At 42.9% G+C, this 17,532-nt stretch overlaps 1 protein-coding gene across 1 annotated transcript in view; it reads right to left on the bottom strand.

The window, feature by feature from the left end:
• The window catches only part of UBE4A (ubiquitination factor E4A), a 42,441-nt gene that overhangs the window by 12,818 nt on the left and 12,091 nt on the right, over nt 1-17,532 (bottom strand). Inside the window, exons 5-16 of the mRNA XM_059182211.1 lie at nt 16,342-16,494; nt 15,659-15,818; nt 15,206-15,408; nt 14,810-15,001; nt 13,572-13,905; nt 12,503-12,623; nt 9,972-10,276; nt 8,299-8,431; nt 7,137-7,324; nt 4,502-4,602; nt 4,273-4,386; nt 539-713 (exon numbers count right to left, since the gene is read on the bottom strand). Of these exons, the coding sequence (XP_059038194.1) occupies nt 539-713; nt 4,273-4,386; nt 4,502-4,602; nt 7,137-7,324; nt 8,299-8,431; nt 9,972-10,276; nt 12,503-12,623; nt 13,572-13,905; nt 14,810-15,001; nt 15,206-15,408; nt 15,659-15,818; nt 16,342-16,494 (2,179 nt within the window). The remainder of the gene's footprint in view (nt 1-538; nt 714-4,272; nt 4,387-4,501; nt 4,603-7,136; nt 7,325-8,298; nt 8,432-9,971; nt 10,277-12,502; nt 12,624-13,571; nt 13,906-14,809; nt 15,002-15,205; nt 15,409-15,658; nt 15,819-16,341; nt 16,495-17,532) is intronic.

The raw sequence follows: 17,532 nt of genomic DNA, 5'->3' as shown, positions 1-17,532 counted from the left end.
ACAGGCATCTTCTTTTTAATTTTAAGTAGGCTCTGTGTCCAGTGTGGAGCTCAACGCATAGTCTATGTGGTCATGTGATCTCATGACCCTGAGATCAAGACCCGAGCTGTGTGATCAAGAGCTGGATGCCTGGGCGCCTGGGTGGCTCAGTGGGTTAAGCTGCTGTCTTCGGCTCAGGTCATGATCTCAGGGTCCTGGGATCGAGTCCCGCATCGGGCTCTCTGCTCGGCGGGGAGGAGTCTGCTTCCTCCTCTCTCTCTCTCTCTGCCTGCCTCTCTGCCTACTTGTGATCTCTCTCTGTCAAATAAATAAATAAATAAAATCTTTAAAAAAAAAAAACGAGTTGGATGCCTGACTGAGCCATCTGGGTGCCCTGGGCATCATCCTTCTTGAAGCTTCTCTAGTGGTTCATTTCCCTCTCACATTGTGTAGAATACTATTGCCAGAGTCTGACTTCTTAGTTTCAGCTGGGCTGATCCGTCAAATGAAGCAGATCTTGACCACTGGATTTTTTGGGAACACAGTGCTTTGTCCTTACCTGATGTCAGAAAGGCAAGGGTACCAATTGTTTCATTGGACATGATGTTATGGAAACGTGCCAGCTGTCCAAACATCTGTAGGCCAGCCTCCTTCTCTCGGCGGGCTTCTGGAGTCAGACTATCCCATTCACCTCGGTCTTTCTCAATCTGTTGAATCTTTATCTTGCTCAAATACTACAGAAACCAGAGGTGAAATGTATCAGAGAAGAAAGTACAGTTGAAGAGAAGATGATATTTCAGTGGTTATATTAATTTTTAAATTTTTACAATTTATTTATCTGCAAGAGCGTGAGAACAGGTAGAGGGACAGAAGCAGAGGGAAAGAGATCTCAAGTAGATTCTCTGTTGAACGCAGAGTGTGACATGGGGCTCTACCCCACCACCCGAGACAAAATTAAGAGTTGGATGCTCAGGGTGCCTGGGTGGCTCAGTGTTAAGGTTAAGCCTGTCTTTGGCTCAGGTCATGATCTCAGGGTCCTGGGATCGAGCCCCGAATCAGGCTCTCTGCTCAGCAGGGAGCCTGCTTTCCCCCCTTCCTGCCTGCCTTTCTGCCTACTTGTGATCTTTGTCTGTCAAATAAATAAATAAAGTCTTTAAAGAGTTGGATGCTCAACCAACTAAGCCACCCAGCCCCTTAAGCCCTTCTATTTATTTATTTATTTATTTATTTATAAGCCGTTCTATTTAAAATCTAGTTTGTCTTTATATTAATTAAAAAAAAGATTTTATTTATTTTTTTGTCAGAGAGAGAGTGAGCGAGCAAGCAAGCATGCACAAATAGGGGGACTGGCAGGCAGAGGGGGAGGCAAGCTCCCTGATGAGCAGGGAGTCCTATGTGGGACTCCATCCTAGGACCCTGGGATGCTGACTTGAGCCAAAGGCATATACTTAACCAACTGAGCCACCCAGACATCCCTAAAATCTAGTTTAGTAACCAGGAAAACGGGGGACTATGTAAGAAATGTGAGCCTTTACTTCTCAGCATAGGGCTGAGATTCCATATAGATTTGTTTTACTCATTTGTTCCATGTGAGTATTACAGTCTCTGAAATAGAAAGGAGGATAAATAGTATCGTGTCTGAAATCCAGGCAAAAATAAACAGGCTGAAATGAAAAAAAGGGACAAATCCTTCTTAAAAAATGAAAAACAACAAAAACAACAAAAAAACCCCCCAAAACCTCCAAAAGTCCCAACAAAACCAAACCCCAAACTGCCTTTCAAAAAACAAAGCTCTATCAAGTATGCAAGATGTCTGGAAGGAGAAGCATAAATATTAAAAACTGTCTACTTCTCATCATTCTTGCAGTCCTATGACAATGCCATCTGGTATCATTCTTTGTATCACAGAGCTCTTGCTCAGAAGGGTCTATTTATTAAAGGACTTGCTCGTGTTTTCCATGAAAGCCTATCTAAAATCAAGAAGTATGGGACTATGAAAAAAGCAAGAACTCTCCTCACAGATTAAATACAAGTTACTGGGGTGTCTGGGTGGCTCAGCCGTTAAGCATCTGCCTTTGGCTCGGGTCACGATCCCAGGTTCTTGAGGTTGAGCTCACATTGGGCTCCCTGCTCAGTGGGAAGCCCGTTTTTCCTTCTCCCACTCCCCCCTGCTTGTGTTCCCTGTCTCCCTGTGTCTCTCTCTGTCAAATAATAAATAAATCTTAATAAACAAATAAATAAATGTATGTACCTATGTATGTCTGTATGTATGTTACTGGGGGACTGCAAATCAGTATGAGGAGCTTGTGGCTATCCCACAGGCCACCTGCATGGCTTACCTGCCTCATGCACCTTTGGGCCACTGCCTTAGCTTTCTTACAGCGGTCACCACCGATAAGGGAACTTTTTTTCCTTAAGATTTTTTTTATTTTTTTTAAGATTTTATTTATTTATTTGACACACAGAGAGTAAGCACAAGTAAGCAGAGCAGCAGGCAGAGAGAGGGGGAAGGAGGCTCCCCACTGAGCAGAGAGCCCCATTTGGGGTTCGATCCCAGAGCCCTGGGATCATGACCTGAGCCAAAGGCAGAGGCTTAACCCATTGAGCCACCCAGTGGGTTTCTTTCAGTGCCCCTTTCTTAAGATTATTTATTTATTTATTTGACAGAGAGCACAGCAGGGGGAGCAGTAGGCAGAGGGAGAAGGAGAAGCAGGCTTGCCGAACAGGGAGTCTGATATGTGGCTTGATCCCAGGACCCTGGGATCATGACCTGAGCCAAAGGCAGATGCTTAACCAACTGAGCCACCCAGGCACCCCAGGGAAGTTGTATTTTTTTTTTTTTTAAAGATTTTATTTATTTATTTGGCAGAGAGACACAGCTAGAGAGGGAACACAAGCAGGGGGAGTGAGAGAGGGAGTAGCAGGCTTCCTACAAAGCAGAGAGCCCGCTGTGGGGCTTGATCCAAGGACTCTGGGATCATGACCTGAGCTGAAGGCAGACACTTAACAACTGAGCCACCCAGGCGCCCCCTAGGGGAGTTTTTAATATGAGCAAAAAGCAGCTCCATGAGGAACGAGTAAGGATATGATGCACTGAAGCTGGTGACAGGCACCCAGGTGAAGACTTTGGGAAACACACGTTTCAAATGTAAAGATGTGAGAGCCTACGGATAGGTGAAGAGTCTGGTGACCTGCAGTGTTTATATGAAAAAATAACCAAAACCAGAGAGTTTTTATCAAGTAGTGGCACAAAAATCAGAATCTTTCAGGAAGGGAATAAGAATCATTGCCTTAGTGAGTCACTGTTACTCATGGGTTGGGATGGACAATGGTTGAAAGTTATTGATCAGGGACGCCTGGGTGGTTCAGTTGGTTAAGTGACTGCCTTCGGCTCAGGTCATGATCCCAGAGTCCCAGGATTGAGTCCCGCATCGGGCTCCCGGCTCCGTAGGGAGTCTGTTTCTCCCTCTGACCTTCTCCTCGCTCATGCTCTCTCTCACTGTCTCTCTCTCAAATAAATAAATACAATCTTTTTTTTAAAAAAAAAAGAAAGTTATTGACCAAATGCGAGGTCTTCGGATTTCCTTCTGTGCTGCTAGCATGATTAATCATGCTGGTTTACCTTAGTTTTAGCTTTCTTTTCCACTTTATCGCCCAAGTTTATGAGGCTTCAATGACCCTTGATATTGGTCTCTAATGTAATAATATCTATCAACCTCTGTAATGGCAAGGTTCATGGTACATTACTTCTCACAAATTTTTGGTGTCCAAACTGGTACTATGGGCATAAAGATTGGTCTATTCTAACATTTTTTTTTTTTTTAAGATTTTATTTGTTTATTTGAGAGACAAAGAGCACAAATGGAAGGGCAAGCGTTAGAGGGAGAGGGAGCAGCAAGCTCCCCACTGAGCAGGGAGCCTGATGTAGGACTCGATCCCAGGACCCTGAGATTGTGACCTGAAGTGAAGTCTGACTGAGCCACTCAGATGTCCCAAGACTGCTCTATTCTAATCTGAAGGTAAAAAGTATGTATTTATTATTTGATAAGGGCAGTTAAATCTGTCCTAAAGAATTGTTATTTAAATATTTTATTTATTTGTTTGTCAGAGAGAGCGAGCGAGCACAAGCAGAGGGAATGGCAGGGAGAGGGAGAAGCTGGCTCCTCACTGAGCAGGGTGCCCAGTCCAGGACTCGATCCCAGGACCCTGGGTCATGACCCGAGAGGATGGCAGACGCTTAATCAACTAAACCACCCATGCATCCCTAAAGTTTTTTAATTTACTTATTCTTACCTGTATGGCTTCATCCAGGAGAAAGATGGCATCGTTCATCAGCAGGTTAAGAAAGCGGAGGAAAAGCGGGGGATTCATGGCTTCTAAATTCTTAGAGGCATAGTCAGCCAAATCCTGTTAAGTCCCAGCCCAAGACAAAACCATTTTAGTACCGAACCACAACTCAGTGGGGCATATCTGAAGTAAAACTCAGAGAACTCAGCTTTGGCTTCACCAAAAACTCTCTCACCTTAATGCTCTCTCGATAGGGATCTGTTCCCCACATGTACCTTAGGATGGGATACATGGGACGTCGGTAATTAAACTTCTGTTCAAATTGATGGGGGTCTCCTGGAATAGGGTAAGAGCAAAAACCCAGCAAAGGTGGTGCTACTAGAGAAAGATAAGAGTTTATGCCTGGGAAGCCATTTTCTTTTATTCTGAATGTGTCAAGACAACTGGTAATATCTGCCCTGGGAGTTTACAAAGGCCCAGAATGACAGCCAAGTGTTTACTTATGTCCTTACTAACAGAATAAGAGGGAGACAGACGGGGCGCCTGGGTGGCTCAGTCAGTTAGGCATCTGTCTGCATCTCGGGTCGTGGTCTCGGGGTTCTAGGATCGAGCCCCGCATCGGGCTCTCCGCTCAGCAGGGAGCCTGCTTTTCCCTCTCCCTCTGCCTCCTCCCCACAGCTTGTGCTCTCTCGCAAATAAATAAATAAATAAAAATTAAAAATTAAAAAAAAGAAAAGAAAAGAAAAGAAAAGAGGGAGACAGACATAAAAGATGCCACATGCAGAAAAGGACAAGGACCAAGCTGTCCACTAAAAGCCAGGGGAAACAAATACTTCCATATCCAAATGTAAAGTCTTATCAGACTCTGAATGAGGCCTCCAAACTGACTGTTGTGGCAGTGACAGCCACGTGCTGAACAGGATATTAAGTAACCTCCATGTTCCTCATAGACAACATTCCAGCTGCAAGATGAACTGGCTCTTAGTAACCCTGAAAAATCAGGTCAGGGGCTAAAAACCTGAGGCTTATACTGTTTTGACCAATCAAAGGAACTGCCCCATCTTTGTAGCTTGGGTCATATAATGAAAGTAGAATATGGGATTTGGAGTCAGAATATATAGGTTTTCCCTTTGGCTCTACTTATTTCAAGTCTCTTAATATTTTTAAACTTCAACTTGCTCAGAAATAAAACAGGAATTAGAATCGCATGTAAAGGGTTGAAATGGTCATATAATGAGATAACTGCAGTGATTCACTGTGTGACTGTGTATGTATTAGGAAGATTTACATGAACTATCTCATTAGTTGTCACTTCACCCCATGTTATAGATGAGGACACTAAGGCTCAGAGGTGAGCAAGTGACAAAACCAAGACTTAAATAGGAAAGGCACTCAGAACAATGTTAACTATCTCTTTAAATGTTAACTGTATTTGTTAACAAATACAAAAACAATTTGTTTTTGTTAACAAAAACAAATACCATCCTACCTGATGGTAGGACAACTTTTATTTTTTTAATTTAGAACATCTCTTTTAAAAGGGGTCTTGTATAAGTGCCTAACATATATTATTTACTGGTTGAGATGGGGTACAGTTTACTTTTGATCTCAGGGTGGTGAGTTTGAGCCCCATGTTGGAGACAAAGTTTACTTAAAAAAAAAAAAAAAAAAAAAAAAAAAAAAAAAAGATAGGGTACCTGAGTGGCTCAGTGGGTTAAGCCTCTGCCTTCGGCTCAGGTCATGATCTCAGGGTCCTGGGATCAAGTCCCACATCAGGCTCTCTGCTCAGTGGGGAGCCTGCTTCCCTCTCCCCATCTGCCTGCCTGCCTACTTGTGATCTTTCTCTCTAACAAATAAAATCTTTAAAAAAAAAAAAAGAAAAAAGAAAAAACTGTCCCACTACTCAGCAATTTTGAGGCAGATAAAAATAAGTACTTGGGGTCGGGGTGACTAGGTGAGTCAGTTGGTTATGACCTTAGGGTTGTGAGACTGAGCTCCGCACTAGGCTCCACACTGGTGTGGCTCCTGCTTAAGGTTCATCCTCTACCTCTTCCCCTGCCCCTCCCCAACCCCCACTAGAAAAAGAAAAAAGAATAGGTTGTAACTGAACAGGATACTTTGCTGGAACATAAATCAAGCATGTAATAAAATTGATAAGAGTATGTGGGTCTTTTTAGATTTTTTAAATTAAAGATTCTTTTTATTGTCAGAGAGAGAGTGTATGCACACGCACAAGCAGAGGAAGTGGCAGGCAGAGGGAGAAACAGGCGCCCCACAGAGCAAGGAGCCTGATGTGGGACTCGATCCCAGGACTCCTATGATAACAACCTGAGCCGAAGGTAATCATTTAACTGACTGAGCCACCCAGGCATCCCCATAGATTTTATTTATCTATTTGAGAGAGAGAGAGAGAGAAAAAGAGAAGCAAGAGTTGGGGGAGGGACAGAAGGAGAGGGAGAAGCTGATTCCCTGCTGAGTGGAGCCTGACATGGGCCTCCAACCCAGGACCCTGAGATCATAACCTGAGCCAAAGTCAACTGCTTACCAACTGATCCACCCCAGGCAACGCCCCCACCCTTGTTTTTCTTTTTGAGGGGAGACAGAATCAGCCTGATTCTACCACTTAGTTGTATGACACAGACAAATTATCTTTTCAAGCATTCATGTCCTTATATGTACAACAGGGATGATGTAGTAAAACTTGCCAGATGGTGACAAATTAATGAAACAATGTAAGAAAAGCACTTAGCATCAAGGCTGGCACATAGATATTCCATAACTGATGGCTGATGCTATTTTTCTGACATTAAATACTGATCAAGCTAGGAGACTCCACTAGGGATCTGCTTCTCAGTTCTGGACTGCTTTACCTGTAAACTCAATGTCCACAAACACCTTGATTAGCGCTTCTGCAAGGTGGGCTGCATAGGGAAAGTTGCAGAACACACGTTTCCGGTGGAACACACTGGTTACCAAGGGATTTGGCGTCTGGTCCAGGTGGGGCATCACTGCTTCCAATACCTCAGCCAGTTTGGCCCTTAGGTGAGGATTCTTCATTCTGCACAAAGGACAGAAAGCCAGTTGAGCAGGTAGAAAAGTTAACTCTCAAACTGATGACAATTTTCTCCACATGAGGAACCACTGCTGGAAGAGAAAAGAGGGTTCTGTCTTGTCCAGGCTGTCAGTTTCTGTGGGTAACGTAGGGTACAACATCATTTAACTTTTGAGATCACAGCCGGCCAAGTATGAGGACGAGTACTCAAGTTTCTCTATAATGTCTAGCCATTCTGTTTACTCTTCTATAATAATCTACTGTTTACTGCTTACATTCCCTGACAGTTTCATCGAGGAGAAACCTGCCTTTCTAAGTTTCCTGAGGGCCAGGGTCAGGCTGCAGTTCTACATTACTGACGCTGGACAGCACGTGTGCCTGATAAATCCTAGTTGGCTCATGACTTCTCCCTGGTCTACTCAGCTCAGGGAAGGACTGGCTTCTACCAACTTCTCACTGACACGGCTCAGGGCATTGCGCATCATTCCATTTGCACACACGGTTTCCTTTGGCCTGACACCAAAAACTCCAGGGAAGCAACTCTACAGGTCAGTGAGCATCCCTGAGAAAGGGGAGCAGAAGCTCTGAATGAGAAGATGAGATGTGAAAGCATTTACCTGTGTTGACTGCTCATGCAACTCAGAACGTTAAGGGTAAACTTTGTGACCATACAGAACTACCTGCACTGGTAAGGTTTTTGGCATTAAGATAACTATTTTAACCAGCCACTTGCAGTGGAATTCCCACTGGTTCTCTCACAAGCACGTTTGGATTCTTTGTAGGCAAAGTCCTTGGCTTGTTATGCCTCTCAAGACGGGGAATTTCCAGCTAGCCGCAAGCACGGTCAGGTGATTCATTAGTGTTAACCCCACTTCTGAAGGCAAGCCCTTCTGATTCAGGCTTGTGTGTTCTTGGTTGAGAAGTTTTCTGAATGCTCTGCACCTCTAAGTGGTATCAGAGCCAAGCTTCCAAAACCTCACCTTTCTATGCTTCCAGTGAAAATCGTAATAAAGTGAAGAACATGTTCTAGGGAGTCGGCAGATGTCTCCAAGATGTCATCGGCAAAGCGGCGGAGAAAAATGAGGAAATCGCCCAAGTTATCTGCAAAAAATTCTGAAAAAGAAAACATTTACTGCAATTAGTGAAACATCTGACTTTCTGTATTAAGCAATATTGAAATTCCTCCCTTTTGCTCTACCTAATGAAGGTTAAAAAGTCCCAAATGTCTTAGTAGGTACTAAGAATGGAGACAAGGTCATAAATGCAGACTCTCCTTTAAAGGTAAGTCAATTTTTCAGGGCGCCTGGGGGTCTCAGTCATTAATTGTCTGCCTTCAGCTCAGGTCATGATCCCAGGGTGCTGGGACTGAGTCCCGCACTGGGCTCCCTGCTTGGTGGGAGGCCTGCTTCTCCTTCTCCACTTCCCCTGCTTATGTTTCCTCTCTTGCTGTTGTCTCTGTCAAATAAATAAAGTCTTTGGAAAGAAAAGGAAGGGTAAGTCAATTTTTATTTCTATCCAATTCAATATGAAAATAGCAGAGACACAAAATACTGTTCACACACCAGTGCAACTTAAAAAGGTACACTGATAGACATTCATTTCACACTCAAGGTTAACTGTGCATTAAATAACCCTTTAGATGGATAAAGAATCTCCAACAAAGATGAATACATTAGATGACTCTGGTCATCCGTCTCAAGGATGGTCCTCCAATTGTCTTTGCTTCCTGGTATTCATGTCCTTGTGTGTCCCTCCCTACACTCGCCCAGAGGATAGGCATATAGCAGCAATGGTATATGTATTTCCATGGTGAGGTTATAAAAGCCTATAGCTTCCTTGCTCTCAAGGAAGCCAGCTGCCATATCACGAACAGTACTAGGGAGAGATCTGTGTGACCTGGAAAAGGGGCCAGTAAACAAATGAGGTCTGCCAACAACCACATGACCTGGCTTGTAAGCAGATCCTCCAGTTCTGGTCAAGGCCTCAGATTCCTGTGGCCCTGACCGACAGCTCGGCCACAGCCGCATGAAGAGACCCAGAGGCAGAACCAGCTCGGCCACAGCCGCCCGAAGAGACCCAGAGGCAGAACCATGCGGTCAAGCCACTCCTGGACTCCTGACCCACAGAATACGTGTAAGACGACATTTGTTTTAGGTGCTACGTTTTGGGATGATCTGTTATTTAGCAACAGATGACCAATACGGTGATCAAGAACATACAACCTGATTCTAATAGACAGCATCTGCCAACTCCTCACCGACAAACCTACATACACAATCTCCTTAACCAACAGGGGATCACAGTTTTTCTTCCCCTAAAGAAGAGCACAGGGAGAGCCGGACAGATAAATTTAGAAGATGGACAATGGAAACAATATTAATGCTAAAACTAACAGCTCTGAAAACCCTGGCAGCACTTAATCCTTTGAGGATTATTTTCTGATACACACAGAAGTGGGGACACAAGGCTGAGGAAAAAGCTGTTGGTTCCCCCATCCTTTGACCAGTAGATATTATCTATAAATTCGAGTTATTTCTCCAAAAACAGTTGAGTGATCATTAAGGACGGGTACTTTGATGGTTAAACTTCCGAAGTGACCCGGTGAAACTTAGCTAGCTATAAATAGGCAGTTCCCAAGGAAGAGCCCGCTTACCTGGCACATAAGCCAAAGAGCTGTAGCCATCTGGCAAAGGAAAAGTTAGCTCAACTGGCTGTGAGCCCTCATTGCCTATGGCCAGCTGGACGAGCAGAACAGCCATGGACACCTGCAAGTTGAGACAGTTCTGTAGCATCTGGGGCTCCGTCATGGCAGTCTTGGTAGAAAGGTAGATGGTCATCAGCCGTTCAAACTGCTCACGAAGGTTGTCAGCGGCAGGGCTAGAACTTTGCTGAGCATCTCGCCAGGCAACCTGCAGCCGATGCAGGTTCTGGTTGATTTTTACCATCTGATCATGCAACCTGCCCCCAAGAAAGAAGAAGAGACTGGGTCAGGAGGCTCATACAGGACAGCTGAGTACAGATTGCTCCAGAAAAACAAACCCTCATTTATTTATCCAAGTATCCTCTTTCACGATATAGGGAGCTGCGAATGTGGTGACACAGAAGGCACTCGCACAACTTACTGACAGGACAGGGGCAGGGGTTATAGCTCTGGGAAAACGTCACCAAGTATTTGACATAAATGACACTAACTATAAATAGCAGCCTTTAGATGAAAGCACCATCCAAAGACCAGTAGCTTTCTTGAAGAGGGTGTAGACTGGGCTGTTACCATGTAAAATAAGTAACGATTAGATAAAGTACAAAGAGAGCCCAACAGGATAGTCTGACACTGCACAGTTGCAATGATTGTACCTGGATATATTATACGGACAGTTTCTCTACAGTTAGTTGAGAACAAAAGCTTGAGGAGAAGGACTCTAAGTTAGTAACGACCACATATAAACTGGTAGCCTCCTGGGATGCAACCTAAGAAAAAGCTTCTAGTCCTTTGTTGTTCAATATAAAATTACATTATTCTTTACAAAGGGTCAGCCAAATGTTCTCTAATGAAAGGAAGCCCCGTAATTCAATGTTACGGATAGTTGTCTCTATGGATACAGTCCAAAGTCATCTTCTTTGGCCCTGTAGACAATGTCTACGGTTAGCAAGCCAATACGGGGAGTCTAGATGACAGTCATTTCTACGTCTGAATGTCGGTGGCTGAGCAGGTTAAACATATGCTGCGTTACCTATTTTGTCATTTAAAATGTCGATGACTGGGATAGAAAAACTAATAAAGACAGAATTTCATTTTTCTAGAAATTCACTGAGTTTTAAAAAATCCTCTGTGCCAATCAATGTAAATATCCTGAGAAGACATTAATAACTGCTATTCTCAGTACCTCTTCCTAAGGACTGTACCAACTTTCTTTTTTTAAAGATTTTATTTATTTATTCGACAGAAAGAGACACAGCGAGAGCGAACTCATACAAGGGGAGTGGGAGAGGGATAAGCAGTGCTGAGCAGGGAGCCCGATGTGGGGCTCAATCCCAGGACCCTGGGATCATGACCTGAGCTGATGGCAGATGCTTAAGGGCTGAGCCACCCAGGTGCCCCTTTAACAACTTCCTTAGTTAAACTTGCAGTCATGTTCAGCTAAACCAGAGGACAGAAACAATCACAAAATGGTGTATGGCCTGCCAGAACCAGAACTCTAGTTCTTACATTTTCATGCTTCTAGAATCCTTTTGATCCTTGATACATAAATCTTTTGTGGTCCTACTGATCTTATTGGTATTCCTGATAAACATTTCATTTCTCCTTCTTTTTAAATTTTTTTTTTTTTTAATTTTAAAGAGAGTGAGAGAGAGTGCATGCGCGTATATGCTCGAGCCCCAAACATTTCTTTAATTTTGTCAGTTTTGTCTCTGTATCACAGACTAGAGCTTGGTCTTTTTCATCAAGAGTAGTAAGTAATGAAAATTCAAGAGCAGACAGTGAAAAGTTAAAAGAATTCCACTTTCACAGATCACAATAGGAAGATAGTGATTTAAAAATTTGCCAGTTTCGGGGCACCTGGGTGGCTCAGTCGGTTAAGCTCTGCCTTTGGCTCAGGTCATGATCCCAGTATCCTGGGATCGAGTCACACATTGAGTTACCTGATCAGTGGGGGAGTCTGCTTCTTCCTCTCCCTCTGCCTGCTATTCCCTTTGCTTGTGCTCTGTTAAATAAATAAAATCTTAAAATTTTTTTTTGCAAGTTTGGGGGCCCCTGGGTGGCTCAGCTGGTTGAGTCCAACTCTTGATTTCGGCTGCAGTCATGATCTCAGGATTGTAGGATGGAGCCCTGAGTCAGGCTTTACGTTTAGCAGGGAAGTCTGCTTGAGGATTCTTTCTCCACCCCTCCCCGCCCCTTCCCCTGCTCTCTTTCTCTCTAAAATAAAGAAATAAATCTTTTAAAAAATTTTCATGTTCAGTGAACAATACTAGTGTCTTTAATTTTAATTAGCATAGCAAGTAAAAAATGAAAAGTAAAGTAAAGTAATCTGGACAAAGGCAATTCACATAAATACGACAAAGTACATATAAAACCCCGTTCCTTTTAGATCCTAATGGGAGCCTTTAGAATGAAGTGAGGCTCACTTTCAACCTTTTGGTTTGTAACCCCACGAAACAGTTTTTGAATGACATTAGAGCAGTTACCTGTGAAATCCTAAGTACAAGGTGTACTCGGTCAGGACAAGGTTCTCTGTCACAAGGTTGTAGTTCTGGGGGAACTTTGGCTCCTGCATAGCTGGGATCAAACAAGTCTCTTTGTCCAAACCTCAAAGAAGGTAAAAGGAACAGTAAATGACTTGCCCCAGACTTTTGTCCTGGGTATCCAGTGTCCCCTTATTCTAGCTTAACTTCCATACTGCTACAATGAGAGTTTTTTTTTTTTTTTCTAGTAATTTCTTTTTAAAAACAAATGTAGGAAACACTGTCAATATTGCCAAGTGATAACAGTGCATCATCTCTATCTATTTGTGATTTTCCAGATTTCCTGTTGACTATATATTGCTTTTAGGATTAGAAGAGTCATAAAACGGAGGAAATACACCAAAATTAAGAGGAGTTCTTAATTTTTTTTTCAAGAATTATTCACTTTGAGTGACTTGTTTTCTTCTTTTCACTTCTCTGCATTGAGTTTTCTCCGAACTGGCCCCGATATTTTTCCTCCCTAGACTCATTTCCTGCCAATTCCCATACTCCTTTCCCACCTAGCACTCCCACTGAACTTCTCACTATTCCCCAATAAAGCCTTTCACAGCTTTGTATCTTTGTACTTTAAACCCAACTCATCTTTCAAGACTCGGCCACAAAGACTTCCAACTTCTGTAGAATTTATTATTCACTCTCTCCTTTGTGCCCCCACTGTTTAGCCCTATCCGTATTATGATTATCTATTCATATATCTGCTTTCTTCTGGAGGCTTTGGAGTTGAAAGACCAAACAGTGACTGCGCTTTATTATTTTTACAAAGAATGAATCAATCAATACCCAAAGGCTGCTAAATTCAGAAAGAAAATCTAACGAAAGGACAATATCTAAAAACTACCATTTTAGACATCTGTCTTCCTAAAATTTATAGTAGCTTTGCTTTTTGCCTCATCTTGAGAAAGAGGCACCTTTGTGAAAACGGATAAAAGTGATGTCTTAGATGTTACACACACACATACACATACGAGCACGCGCGTGTGCACACATCTTGAGAAGCCCAGTTCCCCCCTACCTCTCATGTGCACATTTTTAATTTTTCGTTCTTCATCATTCAACTCCTTCAGGGCACAGTAAGTGGGGTTAAAGGTGAGGAGCCGAGAGGATCTGGGTTTGCAAAACGGCTGGCATAGCTTCAGGAGAGCAGCACCCAGATTCAGAAAGAAGGCATCCGAGGCATACATTTGGAAGAAGATTTCTGGCATCTGATTGGCCCAAATCTTGGTGCGGCCTGCGTTTGCATGCAAACAGTTTCCAAGCCAGGACAAGATACAGTGTTTGGTTTCTGGAGAGAGCTGGAGTAAGTTCTTCAGCATCTGGTAGATCTTTTCATGGAACTGAGCCATGAACTGTTTAACCAGAAAACACAACCACAGAACATTCCAGTTTCACAATCCTCATATTTGTTTCTCCCAAACCTTAGCCACTGGCAATTTCCAAAAATATCCTAATCCTAATCTTCTCTCTCACTCTCCCTTTGCTTTATACCCCAGTTCTGATTAAAAAAATTTTTTTCTTTCTGAGCATTTATGGGAGATTGATTCCCCGATGAGCTGCCAAACTGCAGACAGCATTTACGTAGCTTTAGGGGTCAGTAAATTTTTGTCCGCAAAGGGCCATATGATAAATATTTTTGGCTTTGCAAGCTATATGCTGACTGTGGCAACTATTCCAACTCTACCACTGTGGCATAAAATCAAGCCATAAACAACATGCGTATGAACGGCCAAGGCTGTGTTCAACAGAACTATTTACCAAAACAGGTGGCAGGCCGGATCTGGCCACTGCAGTGATTTGCCAATTCCTGCCTAAATGGGTCAACCACTTACTGCCTCATGTTGGCCAGACCTCTGCTGGAATTCTCACTAAGAAGCCCAAATGGAGAGGACGTTGGTGGAAGGAAGAAAAGGAAAAAAAATCGGTTTATATGCTGGAGTTCAGTTGGAAGATTTTAGGAGCCCAGGTCGTAAGAGACAGCTTGGCGTCAACAGCAGGGGCTGAGGGGAAGTGGCTGGGCCCCAGCACCGCGCAAAGAGCCACAGCAGCTTATTCTTAAACTGTGTACCGGCTTCTCCTCTGCCCTGAGCCTGGGCTGAAAAGAGGACAATTTCTTTACGTGATTACAGTAGAAAGCCAAGCAGATTGATCTGCTTCCCCAAAGAGGCTCAAGCGGCCTTATCTGCATCTGCTTCCCGAGGAAACGCGACTTCACCTAGGATTAGGGGGCTGGGAGACAGTGGTAAACAGTTCCACCTGATGGATGTTGGCCTCTTGCACTTTGATCTCCTGGGGACTGGAACGAGATGGATTCAGGAAGTAGCCGTGATTTTCTACTACACCTGGAGTCTTTAATAAGCAGGAGATATTCAGGATTACTCCCAGCAAGGTCTTCTGGTACATCTGCCCATTGCTAGGGTCCTTGGGCTGAATGTACTCTACAAATACCTAAAGGAGAAAACAAGTCCTACTTATTCGTCTGTATGAGGAGATAAAGGTAGTGGGGTGAGAGGATCTCAAAGAGTCAAGTCCATACAACAACCAATGTATCTTTTTTTAATTCAACAGGTAATATTACGGCACGTTCAGGACAGGGACCCATAAAGCGTTAAATCCCCAGTGCAAATGCATATGTATCACTTTCAAACCTACCTTTGCCATATCCTTCTGCCTAGTGAAATAGAGAAGAATATCCAGATATGCATAAAACAGGATCTGACAGAGTTCTAGATCTTTTATTCGGCCCAATAAAATATCGAACACTGGAATCATGACTTCTGGAAATGTGCGCACTTCCTCATCCAATATCAAGGCTTCAATGACCTCTTCGAGAAATTCAGTTACATCTTCAAAATCTAACAGATGACAAATGAGAGGAAAAGAAGGTTGTGTCGATTTTTATATGCTTTTACACGCAGGCTCTCTACCCTTCTCACACTTCTGATAATTCTACTGGTATTCAACCCCAGAGGTCAAGATATGAGCTTTCTTCCTTAAGTTATCCTTTCTGGAACCATAATGGCTCTGAGGCTTTCTAATGCAATTAAAGAACTTTAATTTGGAAACCAAAATGTAGAAACTCAGCGATCTTGCTTATGTACTCACGGGCTCCTTGGATGGCTTCCAACATCAAATCTACCAGCTGCTCATGAATGTTCTGGTCAACATAGATCTCTGGGGTGAGGAGGACTGTTCGGGTATTGGACACGGTGAGGTTCCTGCACTGCACTGCAAAGGGGAGCAAGTTCTCTGGAACTTTGGTAATCTGGAAATAGAATGAAGAAGAGAGGGGAGAGTCTAGCTCTATGACCTGAACAAGGGTGACCACAGCAAATGGAATGAAAAAGACAATGTACCCCAGAACAGTACTGCTGTCCTGTGGATGCTTGAAAATTTGTATGAGTTCATTCTTTGGTGTTAAGAATCTCCTAACTGCTAGAATTCTTATCCTGAAGTGACCAAGCTTAGTGCACTCTGTTATTTACAGCTCAGTAGAAATGAGTCTATCACACCTTTCCCCGCCCCCTCCCCTGAACTTTTTAAGAGTATGACTTTTTCAGGTTTGTAGGAGAATAAGAGGCCCTGGTTAACTGGGGAAGGGGTAGACCCCAAGCCACCGAAAATACAAATGAAAACTTTTGACAACTCCTAGTGCCTCTCATTTCTAGTTCCCGATATATTATGATGTATATAAACTGATATAAAAGACACTCATCCAACTCTCTGGCTTCCATGTTAAAGTCAAACCCAAGAGTACCACACAGTTCTCAATGGGAAATATTCCTTACCTCTTCCTTAGCTCTTTGGAAGCAGGAATAAAGGTAACAAAAAATGTGCCTCTCCCCCGCATCTCGATCAGCAGAGAGATTCAACGTCGTAGAAGAAGTCATGTTGATCAAGTGGTTGCCCGGGTCCTGAAGCAGCAAGCGAGCGAAGACAGCCTTCAAGAAAAGCAAACAAACGAAACGCTAAACCGCTGCAAAGTTAATCTTAGGACATCAAGATGTAGGTCATTTTGACACAGGTTACTGCCAGAGTCACAGGATGTAGAGTGAAGGGGGAATATAAGTTCCGCCCTTATACTTTAGAAAATATTAGGGGAATATAAGTTCCGCCCTTATACTTAAGAAAATATTAGGTATATATATATATATAAATATTAGGTATATATAACTGTATGTGTTGATCCTTGAACTATATGGGTTTGACATGGATATTTTTTCAATAAATACAAAACAGCACTGTAAATGCATTTTCTCTCGCTTCTGATTTTCTTTGTAACATTTTCTTTTCCCAAGCTGACTTTATTGTTTCTTATCCATAAAGCTTCCTGGCAACAGTATGCTGTTAGTTAAAGTCTTTGGAGAGTCAGAAGTTATGTGTGGATTTTCTTTTTTTTTTTTTTTTTTTTAAGATTTTATTTATTATGTGTGGATTTTTAATGGCCCCTAACCCTCATGTTGCTCAAAAGTCACCTGTTCAGTTCTCCCAAATAGAGTTCAAGTATCTAGTACAGCCTAGCATACATACAGTATGTATTAAAACAGTATTTGCTGAATGGTGTGGAGAATCAGCGACTGAACTTATACATGGAATTTACTCCTCTGCGCGACTGCTGGCCTTACTCAGTCTTATATAAAGATATAAAGATAATTTAAACACATAAAGTTAAACTACAAGTTGTCAAGTGTCTGTCCTACTAAAGTTTTATTCCTTTAATGTTCATTAGGCACTTACAAGGTAAAACACAGTTTTGATTTTGGGAAAGATGCCTTGCTCTCGAGAACTAAAGGGTCTGATAGGGGAGATAAAACAGGTACATAAAAAAAGGCCACTACATGTGACAGAGGTAACAACTGCCATCCGAGAGGCACAGATAGGTCACTCCAGGAATTCAAATATGTGGCCATGGTAAACGAGAAGATCCCAAAAGAGGAACACCACAGACAATGTCAAGAGATAGAGTTACATAAGCAATG

Source organism: Mustela lutreola, chromosome 1 (assembly GCF_030435805.1).
Source record: "Mustela lutreola isolate mMusLut2 chromosome 1, mMusLut2.pri, whole genome shotgun sequence".
Taxonomy (NCBI): domain Eukaryota; kingdom Metazoa; phylum Chordata; class Mammalia; order Carnivora; family Mustelidae; genus Mustela; species Mustela lutreola.
Note: the sequence above shows the minus strand (reverse complement) of the source record. Positions and strands in the feature narration are given on the sequence as shown.